Consider the following 12,356-nt stretch of genomic DNA (forward strand, 5'->3'; position numbering starts at 1 on the left):
AGGATTTAAAATTTCTTCAAATAGAAAAAGATCTAACACTTCCAAAGATTTTTGTATAATCTATCTTTTATTTTCTACTGATTTGAAATGCCACCTTTATCATACAATAATTCTCCATAGGTAACTGGCATTGTTTATATTTCTGTATTTTACTGGTATATTTTTCTAAGCAATGAACATATTGCCTCTGGCATCATTAGTATATTTGACATTTTATTCAAAAAAAAACCACATACTCATTTTATAAAAGAAATACTTTGTGAAACTTTTTAGTTTTTATGATTATTTAGAATTGTTACTTTTTTGCTGAACCCTTAGAGAATTTGAGTTCAAGTGTTAATTTAAGATTAAGTTGGAAATTATGTTTTAATAATTGGGTTATTTTTAAAAAGGTACCAGATATGGCTTTTCAATCTGGTGTCCTTTGCTATGTCTTTTCTATAAGGGTTCTCCATTTTGCTAGATAATTAGCTTATATTTTACATTGTTCTTAGATGCATAATTGTTTTATTACAAAATGGTACTTGCAAGTTAGGATGAACAAATATATTTTTAAACATTTCTCTTACTAAAATTCTATGCTTTTAAACAAATTTTTAATGTAGTCTCTTGATTATGTTATTAAACTGTTCTTCCAAAAAATCTCATTACTTTCATAATAGCTGTTTATATGATTAAAAAAAAGCTGCTTTTATAGACTTTAGTATATATTTTTAATGTTAGAGTAATGGTAAGAAATTCCTTTGTTTAGTATCACCTTATCAAGTTAATTGTCGAAGGCTTTATTTTATTTCATAATAAAATAAGTGTCTACTGGAATATAGACATTGAGCCTTTTAGTGTCAACAAGGTTTATTGACTATAATATTTCTAAGTATGTTATATTATTGTAATATCTACAATAATTACCTTAAATATTTCTCAATATAGACAGCCAAAGTAATAAAAAGTATAATTAGAAACATGATAGAAACTCATTTGAAGCAGTTCATCATGTTAGCTTTAATCCAGAGGCAGCTGGATACAACTGCTAGTAGAAACGGCCCAGATTGTCTGCCCATTGCTGTTACTAGTTGAGAAAGTACAATGGGAAGTGTTGTGACTAGATTCACCTTGGAAAATTAAGAGACTTACTGAGTAAATCTGGAAGATCAGCACATAAAATATAGGGGTATATGATTTTTTCTAATGTTTAGAATACATTGTTTTTTAAAAGTACATGTGGCCTCCTCACCAAAAATTAAAAAGTAAGATGTTTTAAAAGCAATCATAGTGAAAATTTCTATGTGCCTGACAGTATATCTGGAGGGGAAAGTCATCTTCCCTGAGAAAGGTATTTTTGAAGATTTGTATCACTATAACAAATGAACATCATCTTCTATTTGTAAGGCTTTGTTGTTTAGAATGGACTGACTAACCTTAAGTATTATTTGCCATAAATATTTTAATATATGCTTTTAATTATTTTTCCTCTATAATATAACAATATAGCTTATAGTATTACTTGAAGTTATACACAAAAAGAAAGTGAAGGGAAGAAACTAATAAACTTTTAAATTGAATGAAATTTTTGTAATGTGTGTTGTATGCAACCTAAGGTATTTTATGATTAGCAGAGCTAGAATTTAGATATAAAAATAAAGGAAATTTTTGATGGTTATTTTTAATCATGTGGTCTTCATCTGATTAGTTCAGCAGTATTTGATATGTAAGTCTACAAATATTCAGTTATATATAATCTAGATTGTGTTCATATGTTGAAAGATATATTAATATTCTGTGTTGAGTTCTTACTTTTGAAGTATTTTATGGCTAAAGAGCAAGTGATATTATAGCATGTATCATTGCTATTACTATAGTCATAAAATCCAAGTACTCTAGTAGCAGTCATAGTCACTTGAGGTGACTAGGACCCAAGTACCTTACTGTGACTGCTGGTGAAATAGGTATAGTTTTAGTGTAACTGCCCGCAAGAGCCTCACTTTCATGTATGGGTCTGGGTGTTCGAGGATTGTCCAACTCCTCTGGAACTCTGGTATGTAATCTAGTGCTGCAAGTGCACACAACACCTTTAGTGATATCCCAAGACAGACTTTGATGGAGCTCTGGCACAAAAGCCTACATTTCACAAAGCAGTCCACGCCATGTGCAGACACACTGTGTCATCACTTCTGTGTATAGAAACATAAGAACATTTGAAAGATGATGGGATGAGGAAGGTTCTATGTAGTTGGTCATTCAGAGAATTCGTTTATAGTCTGGAGTGTGGAGACACGTAAATGAGCCAGCTTATGCATTAAAAGGTAAAAATGAACATTTAATTACCATGAGAATAGTGAAGAACTTCAACTTATAATTAATTAAAATCTTTGCCTTGTTTCATTTTCTAGGCAATAAAATTAGAGTATTCAAGGCTGGTCAAGTTGGCCCAAGAAGATACCCCACCAGAAACAGATTATCGTTTACATCATGTCCTGGTCTACTTTATCCAGAACCAGGCACCAAAGAAAATCATTGAGAAAACATTACTCGAACAATTTGGAGATAGAAATTTGAGTTTTGATGAAAGGTAAAAACACAAAGTATCTACTTGATGTGTTCATACTTGTCTTATTGTTCTTGTTACTTTGGTTTTGCAAATCACAAGTGTAAGACTTTTGTGTGTGCAAAAACTATAATAAAATAGAGTACAAACCTTTCTCCCATTAATTTGGTATTTGCGTCTCCATTTCACTAAAATTTCTAGCTATGCCTTTTTAAAGTTTTACCTAAAAGTAATTTGGATAATTCAAATTATGAATAAAGAAATCACTTTTCTATGGATGAAAATGTGATTTTTCAGCGTCTATACTGTGGGGATTTTAGGCCAGGTAATTTTATTGTAGGTTTCCGTGTGATTTGTCAGATACAGTAACATCTCTAATCAGTACTGTGAGAAACCAGTTCTTGGATTACAAAGATTCAAGCATCTCCCATATTTTCCCAGTAGCCACTAAAGCTGGAAAGTGAGCTTGCCTCTCTGGGCAATCCATGAAGAAAGTCTAGCCATGTATGCAGAAAATAGACATTGATAATTGTTTGATATGGAGGATGACATAAAAATATTTAATTTTTTCACCTGCAACCATTTTTTTCAGAATGTGCTATAACACTTGTAATGTTAATTTTTTTCTCATTAGTCTGAATTTCATTTAAAAGACTCTAGATATAGAGGTTCAAGTTACTAAATGTTACTTTTTTTTTCCTGAGACACTTTATAACCTTCATTGACTTTTGGAACTTACTGTATAGACCAGGCTGGCCGTAAACTCACAGAAATCTTAAATCTGATTTCTACGTGCTGGATTTAAATGTGTGCACCATTGTATCCAGCTCTTTTTTAATTCTTTAAAAAAATTATTCAGGTTTGCTTGCATTGTTGGGGGTTGGGAGTAAGACTTGCTTGCCATGGTAGATGTGCGAGGTTGTCTCTGTGCGGCTGGGGTGGTGAAGGGAAAGAAGCATGCGGGCCGTGGTGTACGTGTGAAGGTCGGAGGCCCACTCTGGCACTGTGGGCTGTGCGGATTGACTTGGTCAGGACGTCAAACCCTTGCTCCATCCCCCAGCACTTGTGGAGATTTTGTTTTTCTGTGTCTCATAATTTAGTTTTGTGCAACATGCTTTTACAGTTTTTATGGATTTTGTTTTTGATTTAGAAATGTTTTTCTTGTGTTTGAAGGTGTCACAACATAATGAAAGTTGCCCAAGCCAAACTGGAAATGATCAAACCTGAAGAAGTGAACTTGGAGGAATATGAGGTAATATGCTTTGGTAGTATGACCTCTAGTTGACACATTCCATATGTCAGAAAGGAGAATAGAACTAAATGTTTTAAATGACTAAAACACTTTAAAGAAAACCCTTGGTCTTTATGTTTATAAGTGCTCTTGTATTTCATAAACTAGTTTTTGATCACTTCTATAGTTTCTCTAGCTTCATAAGTGCAATTCATTGCGTTAATGTGGAATTGCAGGTTTACGATGGGACTACTGAGCATCTTCTGAGCACTGCAGGTTTATTGACTGATTTCATCCAGATATTAGCCTCCAGTTCCATGGGACAATGACCGAGTGGCCCTCTGACCTCCACACAATTACCCTGGCAGCATGTCTCTCTCTTCCTCTCAGCCAACACACACACACACACACACACACACACACACACACACACACAAATACATTTTTGAAAGAATGTGGTGGTGCATGCTTTTCCTTGCTACTTGTTTTATTATTCCTGGTTTGTCCAGGAGCACATGGGGCGCAGGGAGAGGGGATGAATTGACTGAAGTTTTCACAGGAGTTTACAGCTCTCAGACAGCAGAGCAGAGCTGCAGGCTAAACTGCCATTCTATCTACAGCGATTGTTTGTTATGTTTTCTGCCCTCCTGTTGCTCCCTCATATATTTTAGAGAGATGTTAGACAATCATTTTAGGTATCTGTGCCATCTAAAGTTATGATCCTCAGACAGTGGTGTCTATGAGTGCACACTTTTATCATGGCTCATGGGATTTGTCTTTGTGTGTGCACAAAACCTTTATTACATTGGTTTGAATACATGTTTTTAACTGACCAGATTCAAAGTGTAGTATAGATTTATGCTTTTAAAATTAAGTTTGAAAAATTTACTTTTATGTATGTCTTTCATTAATCTTTGGTCTTATTTACCAACTTTTAATTTTGCTGCATAGAGGTTCTAAGCACCTATAGCATAGGTAACATGATCTTGTATAATTTTACCTTTTTGTGAAGATGAACTGATTGTATCAAAATGATGACTTGAAGTAATTAAAACTGTGTGCAGAGTGAAGGGCCATGTAAAGAACACCCTTCTCCTCTCCATTTGCTCATAGGAATGGAGCCAGAACCGGTTTACAGCTTTTGGTGAAACTTTGTTTAGATGAACCCTATATATATATATATATTATTGTTGAACTAGTTATTTTTATTTTAATTTTGATGTGTGATGTTTTATTATTTGCAGGAGGTTCTTTTTCCTCCTCCACTTCCTCCTCTTCTTCCTCTTTTTCATTTTGTTAATCATTCCATTCATTTACATCTCAAATGATATCCCACTTCCTGGTCACCCATCTACAAACCACCCATCTGCCAACCTCCCTCTCCTCAGTCCCCTTTGCCTCTATGAGGGTGCTCCCCCACCCACTGTCTTCTGCCCCACCCTCCAGCATCTCCCTATGCAGATGTATCCAACTTCCACAGGACCAAGGACCTCCCCTCCCACTGTTGTCAGACAAGGCCATCCTCTGCTACATATGTATCAGGAGCCATGGATCCCTCCCTGGATACTCCTTGGTTGGTGGTCTAGTCCCTGGGAGCACTGGGTGATCCAGCCAGCTGACTTTGTTCTTCCTCTGGGGTTGCAATCCCCTCAGCTCCTCCAGTCCTTCAGCCAGCTCCCCGACCAGGGTTCTGGAGCTCAGTCTGATGGTTGTTTCCGAGCATCCATATCTCTATTGGTCAGGTGCTGGCAAAACCTCCCAGGGAACAGCCACACCAGGTTCCTGTCAGCAAGCGCCTCTTGGCAACAGCAACAGTGTTGGAGTTTGGAGTCTGCAGAGAGAATGAAACATTCTTTAAGAAATGGGGGGGGTTGTTATTGTTGTTTCTTTGCCCTAAGTACCCCTGTTTACTGTTGTTTTTGGGGTAAGGGGGCTTGCTTTTCACCATGTGTCAAGAGTACTCTGCAGAGTATTTAAAATTCCTCCTATTTAATAATAATGAATAAGTAAACTATGACAGTTTTTATTTCCTTAAAATTCTGTATCAAGCAACAAGTTCAAGCTCTGGACAGAACTCTATCAATAGAATATTCCTGTCTGTACAATTCTAATATTAGTAAATTTTATACTGAAGAATGTTTTATAGGAAGAGAAAAATAACCATTTGGTCATCCTGCCATTTCATTATGTTTTATCTTCTATTCTTAGCCTTCTGGTAATATTGTTTAATTTCTTATCCATGACTAAATACATGATAATCATCATCATCATCATCGTCATCATCATACTAAAAAGTAGTGTGCTACCTAAATTATTTTAATTTTAAATTCATTTCTCTGTATAACTATCAGAACAGTGCATCGTTTTATACTCTTGCCATAGTTTTACTCTTTTCTTTTTTAATATTTTAATGTACAGGAGTGGCACGCAGATTATAAGAAATTCAGAGAAACAACTATGTATCTCATAATTGGACTAGAAAACTTTCAGAGAGAAAGGTAAGACAGTGAAAAAATGTGGAAAAAATGTTTGTTCTGATCATTAATTCTATTCAGTAATTGCTACCTGATGCAGAATATGAAGATTATATTTTAATGAAAGTTTTAGCTAAAAACAATTTTAAATTATAGAATATTGCAAATTTAATACAATATTAAATACTCTCACTATAAAATATATTTTGCTTTTACTCTAAATCCAAAAAGTTGGCATTTGTGTTTTTGTTATTCTTGTTCTTCAATAGTTTCACACATGGACACATTGCATATTCACGACCGCATTGACCCCACCCACCCACTGCCATCCTCCTCCCTGACCTTTCCAACTGCTCCCCACTTCCAATTTCCCACAAGCATTCATGTCTACTCTTTTCTGGTTTTTTTTCCTTGCCCACTGAATTGACCAGGACTGAGTTTAACATTGTTTATTGTGACCATGAGTTTGGATATGCCTGTTAGAGCCTAATGGACTCTAATTGAAAGTTCTGTATAAAGCCCTTCCTTATAATGCGGAGAACAGAAGGGCTGAGCATATGCGACATCAGTGGTTAGTATATTTCTTCTTCAGCTTAGTTAGACGCACATCAGAAGCCGTTCTTCTGTCTTCATCTGAATCCGCAGGTACCATAAAGAGAGCATTAGTGATAGGAAATTCACTTACAGTGTTCTTCGCCTAGTATGCACAAGGCCTAAGGTTTAATCCTACTGCACACCCACAAAAAAAAGTTTTTCTTTAAAAACTTATAAATGATACATACATTTTAAATTGAAGATAATTTTAAAATTTGAATGTATTTAACTGTAAAATTGCTATTTTAATTGTTTTATTTTTAATTGAAAAATTGATTTTTAATATAGTATAATTATCATTTCCCCTCCCCCATACCATCCACACTCTGCTACCCATCTAAATCTGTACCCTTTCTTTCTTTTATATAATACAAATAGGCATCTAAAAATAATAAAATAATCAATATTATAACTCTTATTATGAAAACATTTTATGCACTTTTCATTTCTATAATTTGCTAGTTTATATTCATTTCTCCATACTTTATTCAATTTCTTAGTATCAAAATACTTAACCTAGTGATTTTTTAAGAGACTGCTTTATTTTCAATGCAGTGTCTTACTGAAGCCAAGCAAAATAACTACTGACCTACTTCTTCACTTGCGTTAATAGACTGTAGGAGGTTCCCACTAAGGCGATGCCGTGTTTCTAATGACAAGTGGGCACTTATTTCTAGGATATGACTGTCCAACTGTCCAAGGTACACCTCGGATGACCATTTAAGTCTCTATAATGACGTCAGTTTCTTAGTAGTACAGGCACATCCATTGAACATTTAGTGTCCATTCTGCATACCAGAGCTCTTGCTGAGGGCCAGCACCCTGCCTAGCCCCAGCTTCTTAGCCTACAAGTGCTGCTGTTTATGACTTTCATCCTGTTTCAGGGCACATAAATCCTATCAGAGAGCAGTCAGTCATTCCTGCAGTGTTTGTGCCACTGTCGTGTCAGTAGCCTGTCTTGCCAGGCTAGTCCTTGTTGTAGCTGTGCTGTTTTCAGTGACAGGGACTTGCCATCAAGTCGAGAGTGTTGCTAAAGGCAGGGCATCCTGTAATGTTTAGGGGTCTGTGGAAACCTCAGTGGCCAGCAGTTCCAAAGGAAGTCACTCAGTCAAGGCCCTTGGCTTTTTCCTTTATTCTCTTCAGTAGAGAATAGTAGAGGCATTGATGACCTGTCATAATGTCACTCTGGTTTAATGTGTGTGTGTGTGTGTGTGTGTGTGTGTGTGTGTGTGTGTGTGTGTGTGTGTGTGTGTAGGTGTATGTATGTATCTATATATGTATACATGCATGCATGTGTGCATTCAGCTTGTGTAGTAAGCCTCAGTTTATCTTGTTTAAGGGGTCTTTGGTGTTGTTTATCCCTTCCCATACCAGCTCCTCTGTCCTAACCTCTCTCTCCCTTCCCAGTTTAACCCTTCTTAATTGGTCCCGTAAGTTTCCAAATTGAAAGTATGTTTTCTGCTTTCTGTCCGTCATCTCCTCTGGGCATTTTTCCTTTTATGTTTTCTCAGTGGCCAAAAATTTTTCTCTACATACAAAAACTTGACTTACATGGTCATTGCATGGAACAAATAATACATGTAAGTATAAAGTTAACAAAAGTAATCTTTTCGTAGGAAAATATTGTGTTAAAAACATTGACTGTTGGCCTCACATCAGACTTTTGGTCCTATGTGGAAAGCATCAAATCACAGTATACAGAGACAACAGAAGGCCTAGTGACTCCTGCAGCCGAGGCCATTCTCCCATGGTCTTTAGTTCTTTGCTTTACTTTCCCACCTTCAGGTTTAGCTCTTGTTAAAAAAGGTGTGTTTGCTCATTTGATGTATTGAACGTATTCTATTATAGGAAATAGACACTTAGGTATATAAAACATTGTTTTATAGTTAATAGATTGCTTGATAGTAATTAAATACTAATATTATGTTTATTTTAAGTTATATAGACTCCTTGCTGTTCCTTATCTGTGCTTATCAGAATAACAAAGAGCTCTTGTCCAAGGGTCCATACAGAGGGCATGATGGAGACTTGATATCACATTACAGAAGAGAGTGTTTACTGGTGAGTAGAAATTGCAGGTGTTCACATTTTTCTCGTTAGGCACATTTTACAGTTTTGCACATAGGTAATCGACTGTAAACACTGTTGGATAAAAATCATAATTTCTGCATAAAGTGTTTTTAATGAAAAACTACTGCTTTCCTTGTATTTCCAGATTTTATCATTCTATTGCCATTCCCTGTTTGCTATAAAAGGATGACTAGATCATGAAGAAAGACATTCTATACAGCAAACAATTAGGTTCCTGAGAGCAGTCAGTCATTCTGGACTTAGCTTGAAAATTTCCTTGAACATATTTCCTTTCATTTACAGTGGGAGACTGATAGTTTTTTTCAAATATTTTAGTCTCTCTAAATTATTATTATTATCATTATTATTATTATTGAAGATTTTTAAAGTTACCTTCAAAAAAGTTTCCTCTATGTTACGTAACTTTACATATGTAGAGAGTTTAATTAATGCACACTAAATCACCTAGCTCCCCCACATGAAATTCCCCTAAAATGTGATTACATTGGACCCACTGTCTCCTGCTAGCATTACTCTCATCCATAATGCAAACCACTAAGTAATAATTGTTTTTCCGTTTAAGAAAGATGAGAATAAACCTCTCTAGTTTTGTTATATGCATTAAATGTAAGAAAAGAATGTTTAAATGGATCTTTTGATGAAATACTTTCTCTTAGAAATTAGAACTACTCCTTTATGTTAATTTTAGTGTGAAGTGTTGTTTTTTCAGGTTTCATTGAGTCATTTGAAAGATAATTCTTTTCTTTTTCTATTGTCTTTGTTATCTATGTAGCTTTTTCTGAGAGAGTGTGTGTGTTTGGTGTATATAATTGGTGGCATTATACCTGATTGTTATTTGTTCTGATACTGTTTGAACATTTTGTTCATGTTGTCTTCAGTATTACCATGTTCAGGTCCTCCTTTCTTAACTGTAAGAGGAAGCAAAATGTGTCCCTTTTTTTCTCATTCCATCAAGAAATTAAATGAGCAAGCGGCAGAGCTGTTCGAGTCTGGAGAGGACCGAGAAGTGAGCAATGGCTTAATTATTATGAATGAGTTTATCGTTCCCTTTTTGCCCTTGTTGCTGGTGGATGAAACGGAAGAGAGAGATATCCTTGCTGTGGAGGACATGAGGAACCGATGGTGTTCATACCTGGGGCAAGACATGGAACGTAAGTGAGCAGTGCTGCTCGGCCCCGGGATGGCTCAGGAGCGGAGGAGGCCGCTGTCATCTCTGGCCTCCTTTGACATCCTGGAGTTCTTCCGCCTCCACACTATAGCCACTTCCCTCCTTCAGAGCTGAGGTGTGCACATTTCTGCTGCCATGTGCCTTACAAATCAAACTACAAAAGCAAAGCTCAGATCCCTAGAATGGAAGCAATTTCATCTTCTATGAGAAGCCTGCAAGAGGTGTTCCTTTCACTTCTCTTTGTGTTTAGATAAATCTATTTGTATTTGCAGCCAACCTCCAAGAAAAGCTGACGGATTTTCTGCCAAAACTGCTTGATTGTTCTACAGAGATTAAAGGTTTCCACGAGCCGCCAAAGTTACCTTCCTATTCTGCGCATGAACTCTGCGAGCGATTCGCCCGAATCATGTTGTCCCTCAGTCGCACTCCTGCTGATGGAAGATAAACTGCCCGGACTTCTCATGGTCACCATAGAAACTCTGTTCTCACCCCAGCTTCCTGCCAGGGGGGTTGCTTGCTGCTGCTAGAGTTTTTAACTTTTTATTTTAATAACTGCAAAAGACAAAACGACTATGCCGACCTTAGCCAAGACTACAAACAATAAACCTGAGAATCGCATGGCACTCCCCTTGTTTTATCGAAACCGATGTATAATTACAAATGAATTGATTTCTTGTGGCAAGGCTATGCTTTTGCTGCCTTCCATTGCAGTATTGCCTCTCAGTTTTCTTTACAAACAGCTTTCCGTTTAGTCTGGAACTTTTAAGACTAAGCCATTAAGTGTTCAGCACTGTGTATGATACATACTATTTGGTAGCTTGTAAATGAAGTCAAAGAATAAAGTTTTATTTATGGCTACCTATGTGTTTGTAAGCAGGCATATTGTATAATGGTGTGTATTTTAGTTCTATAAAGGACTGTAGTTGTGGGGTTGACATTGGGTGGTGCACACAATAGCCCTTTTGTGTTAGTGTAATGGAACCATGTTGGAAATGTACTAAGTATTTAGCACTTCGATGTGTCCATATCAATTGAGTTCTTGGACCTAAACATGTTATGTCCAGTCAGATTTCATTGAAGTGAATGACTGGATTTTAAGTCAAGCTGCACTGAAGCTTTTAACCTTTCCTTAGATTAAACGTTTGTTCTTTTATGTATGTGTAAATAATACAAGGTGATTATTTCAAGAGAAAACTGAAAAAGTACTTGAATAAGGGCTATTGAGAAATTTAAAAAGAAAAAAATGTGCACATATACACACATACATGCACATACATGTATTCTTCATAATGGAGGGCAATGTTTTTCATTATATAATTATTCTATTTTTGTAAATTATATACTACTTTAATTGAGAAATGTCCTCTACTAATCAATGCTGTGAAATGAAATTGATAGTTCGACTAATAATTATAAGAATCTTAACTTTTTATTCGCCTCCTTTTTTTTTTTTTCAAAAAAGGTAAAAGACGTAGACTATTTTATGGACGGAGCTACTGTTTTAAGATCAATGAAGTGATGTTGTGAATGAAAATCTAGATTAATGCTTTAAAGGTAATCATGTTACCACCGATCTATTTTTGAATTTATAAAAATTCTTTATAACTGATACTTTGTTAGCATAGTAAACTATATCATTACCCTGTGTGTCTATTGTCTGTTATCGCGTCACCAAGCATATGCTCTACAAGCGCCTGTCACCAAAGATCCAACAGCACGGCCAGGGCTCCTCACCCTTCCGAGTGCTCTGACCCTTTATTTAGCACAGTCCCTCACGTTGTGGTGACCCTCGGTCACAAACTTCTTTTGTTCCTACTTCATAACTAGACTTTTGCTACTGCTACGGATTACAATATCTGATAGGAAGGCTACCTGATGTATGACTCCAAGGGGGTTGATAACCTCTGTACTAGAGGAAGCTGACACAATGACTTCTGCAATATAATTTTGCAAAGGGAATTTTGTGTGGTGAGGCAGCCAGGAGGAATCATTGGGACCCAACCTGTGTAAATGAGGCGTGGCATATTATGGGCATTAAAGTGTTTGGGTTTACAGTCCTTGTTCTTTTACAAGTCTAGAAACTTTACATTGTTGTTGCCACTTTGCTAGCTATCACACATGTCACGCTATCAAAGTGGCAAACTGCTTTATATATGTTTGCAATTGCCTGCCATGGCACAAAGGAGTCAAATGCCAGGTTGAGACTGTTGTGTCAAAAAGTGTGTCCAGTGTATTATGTGGTTCTTATGACTA

At 36.2% G+C, this 12,356-nt stretch overlaps 1 protein-coding gene across 5 annotated transcripts in view; it reads left to right on the forward strand.

The window, feature by feature from the left end:
* Positions 1–11,750, forward strand: part of Usp25 (ubiquitin specific peptidase 25) — a 110,041-nt gene extending 98,291 nt beyond the window's left edge. For 3 of the 5 annotated variants that reach the window (XM_063270605.1, XM_063270602.1, XM_063270603.1), the window contains 6 exons: positions 2,391–2,569; positions 3,719–3,797; positions 6,195–6,274; positions 8,782–8,905; positions 9,891–10,086; positions 10,376–11,750. In XM_063270605.1, coding sequence (XP_063126675.1) covers positions 2,391–2,569; positions 3,719–3,797; positions 6,195–6,274; positions 8,782–8,905; positions 9,891–10,086; positions 10,376–10,548 — 831 coding nt within the window. In that variant the 3' untranslated portion in view covers positions 10,549–11,750. Of the gene's footprint in view, positions 1–2,390; positions 2,570–3,718; positions 3,798–6,194; positions 6,275–8,355; positions 8,750–8,781; positions 8,906–9,890; positions 10,087–10,375 lie in introns of those variants that run through there. The other 2 variants (NM_001107114.2, XM_063270604.1) reach the window with 2 other exon arrangements.
* The last annotated feature ends 606 nt before the right edge of the window (positions 11,751–12,356 follow it).

This window comes from Rattus norvegicus, chromosome 11, assembly GCF_036323735.1.
Source record: "Rattus norvegicus strain BN/NHsdMcwi chromosome 11, GRCr8, whole genome shotgun sequence".
Taxonomy (NCBI): Eukaryota; Metazoa; Chordata; class Mammalia; order Rodentia; family Muridae; genus Rattus; species Rattus norvegicus.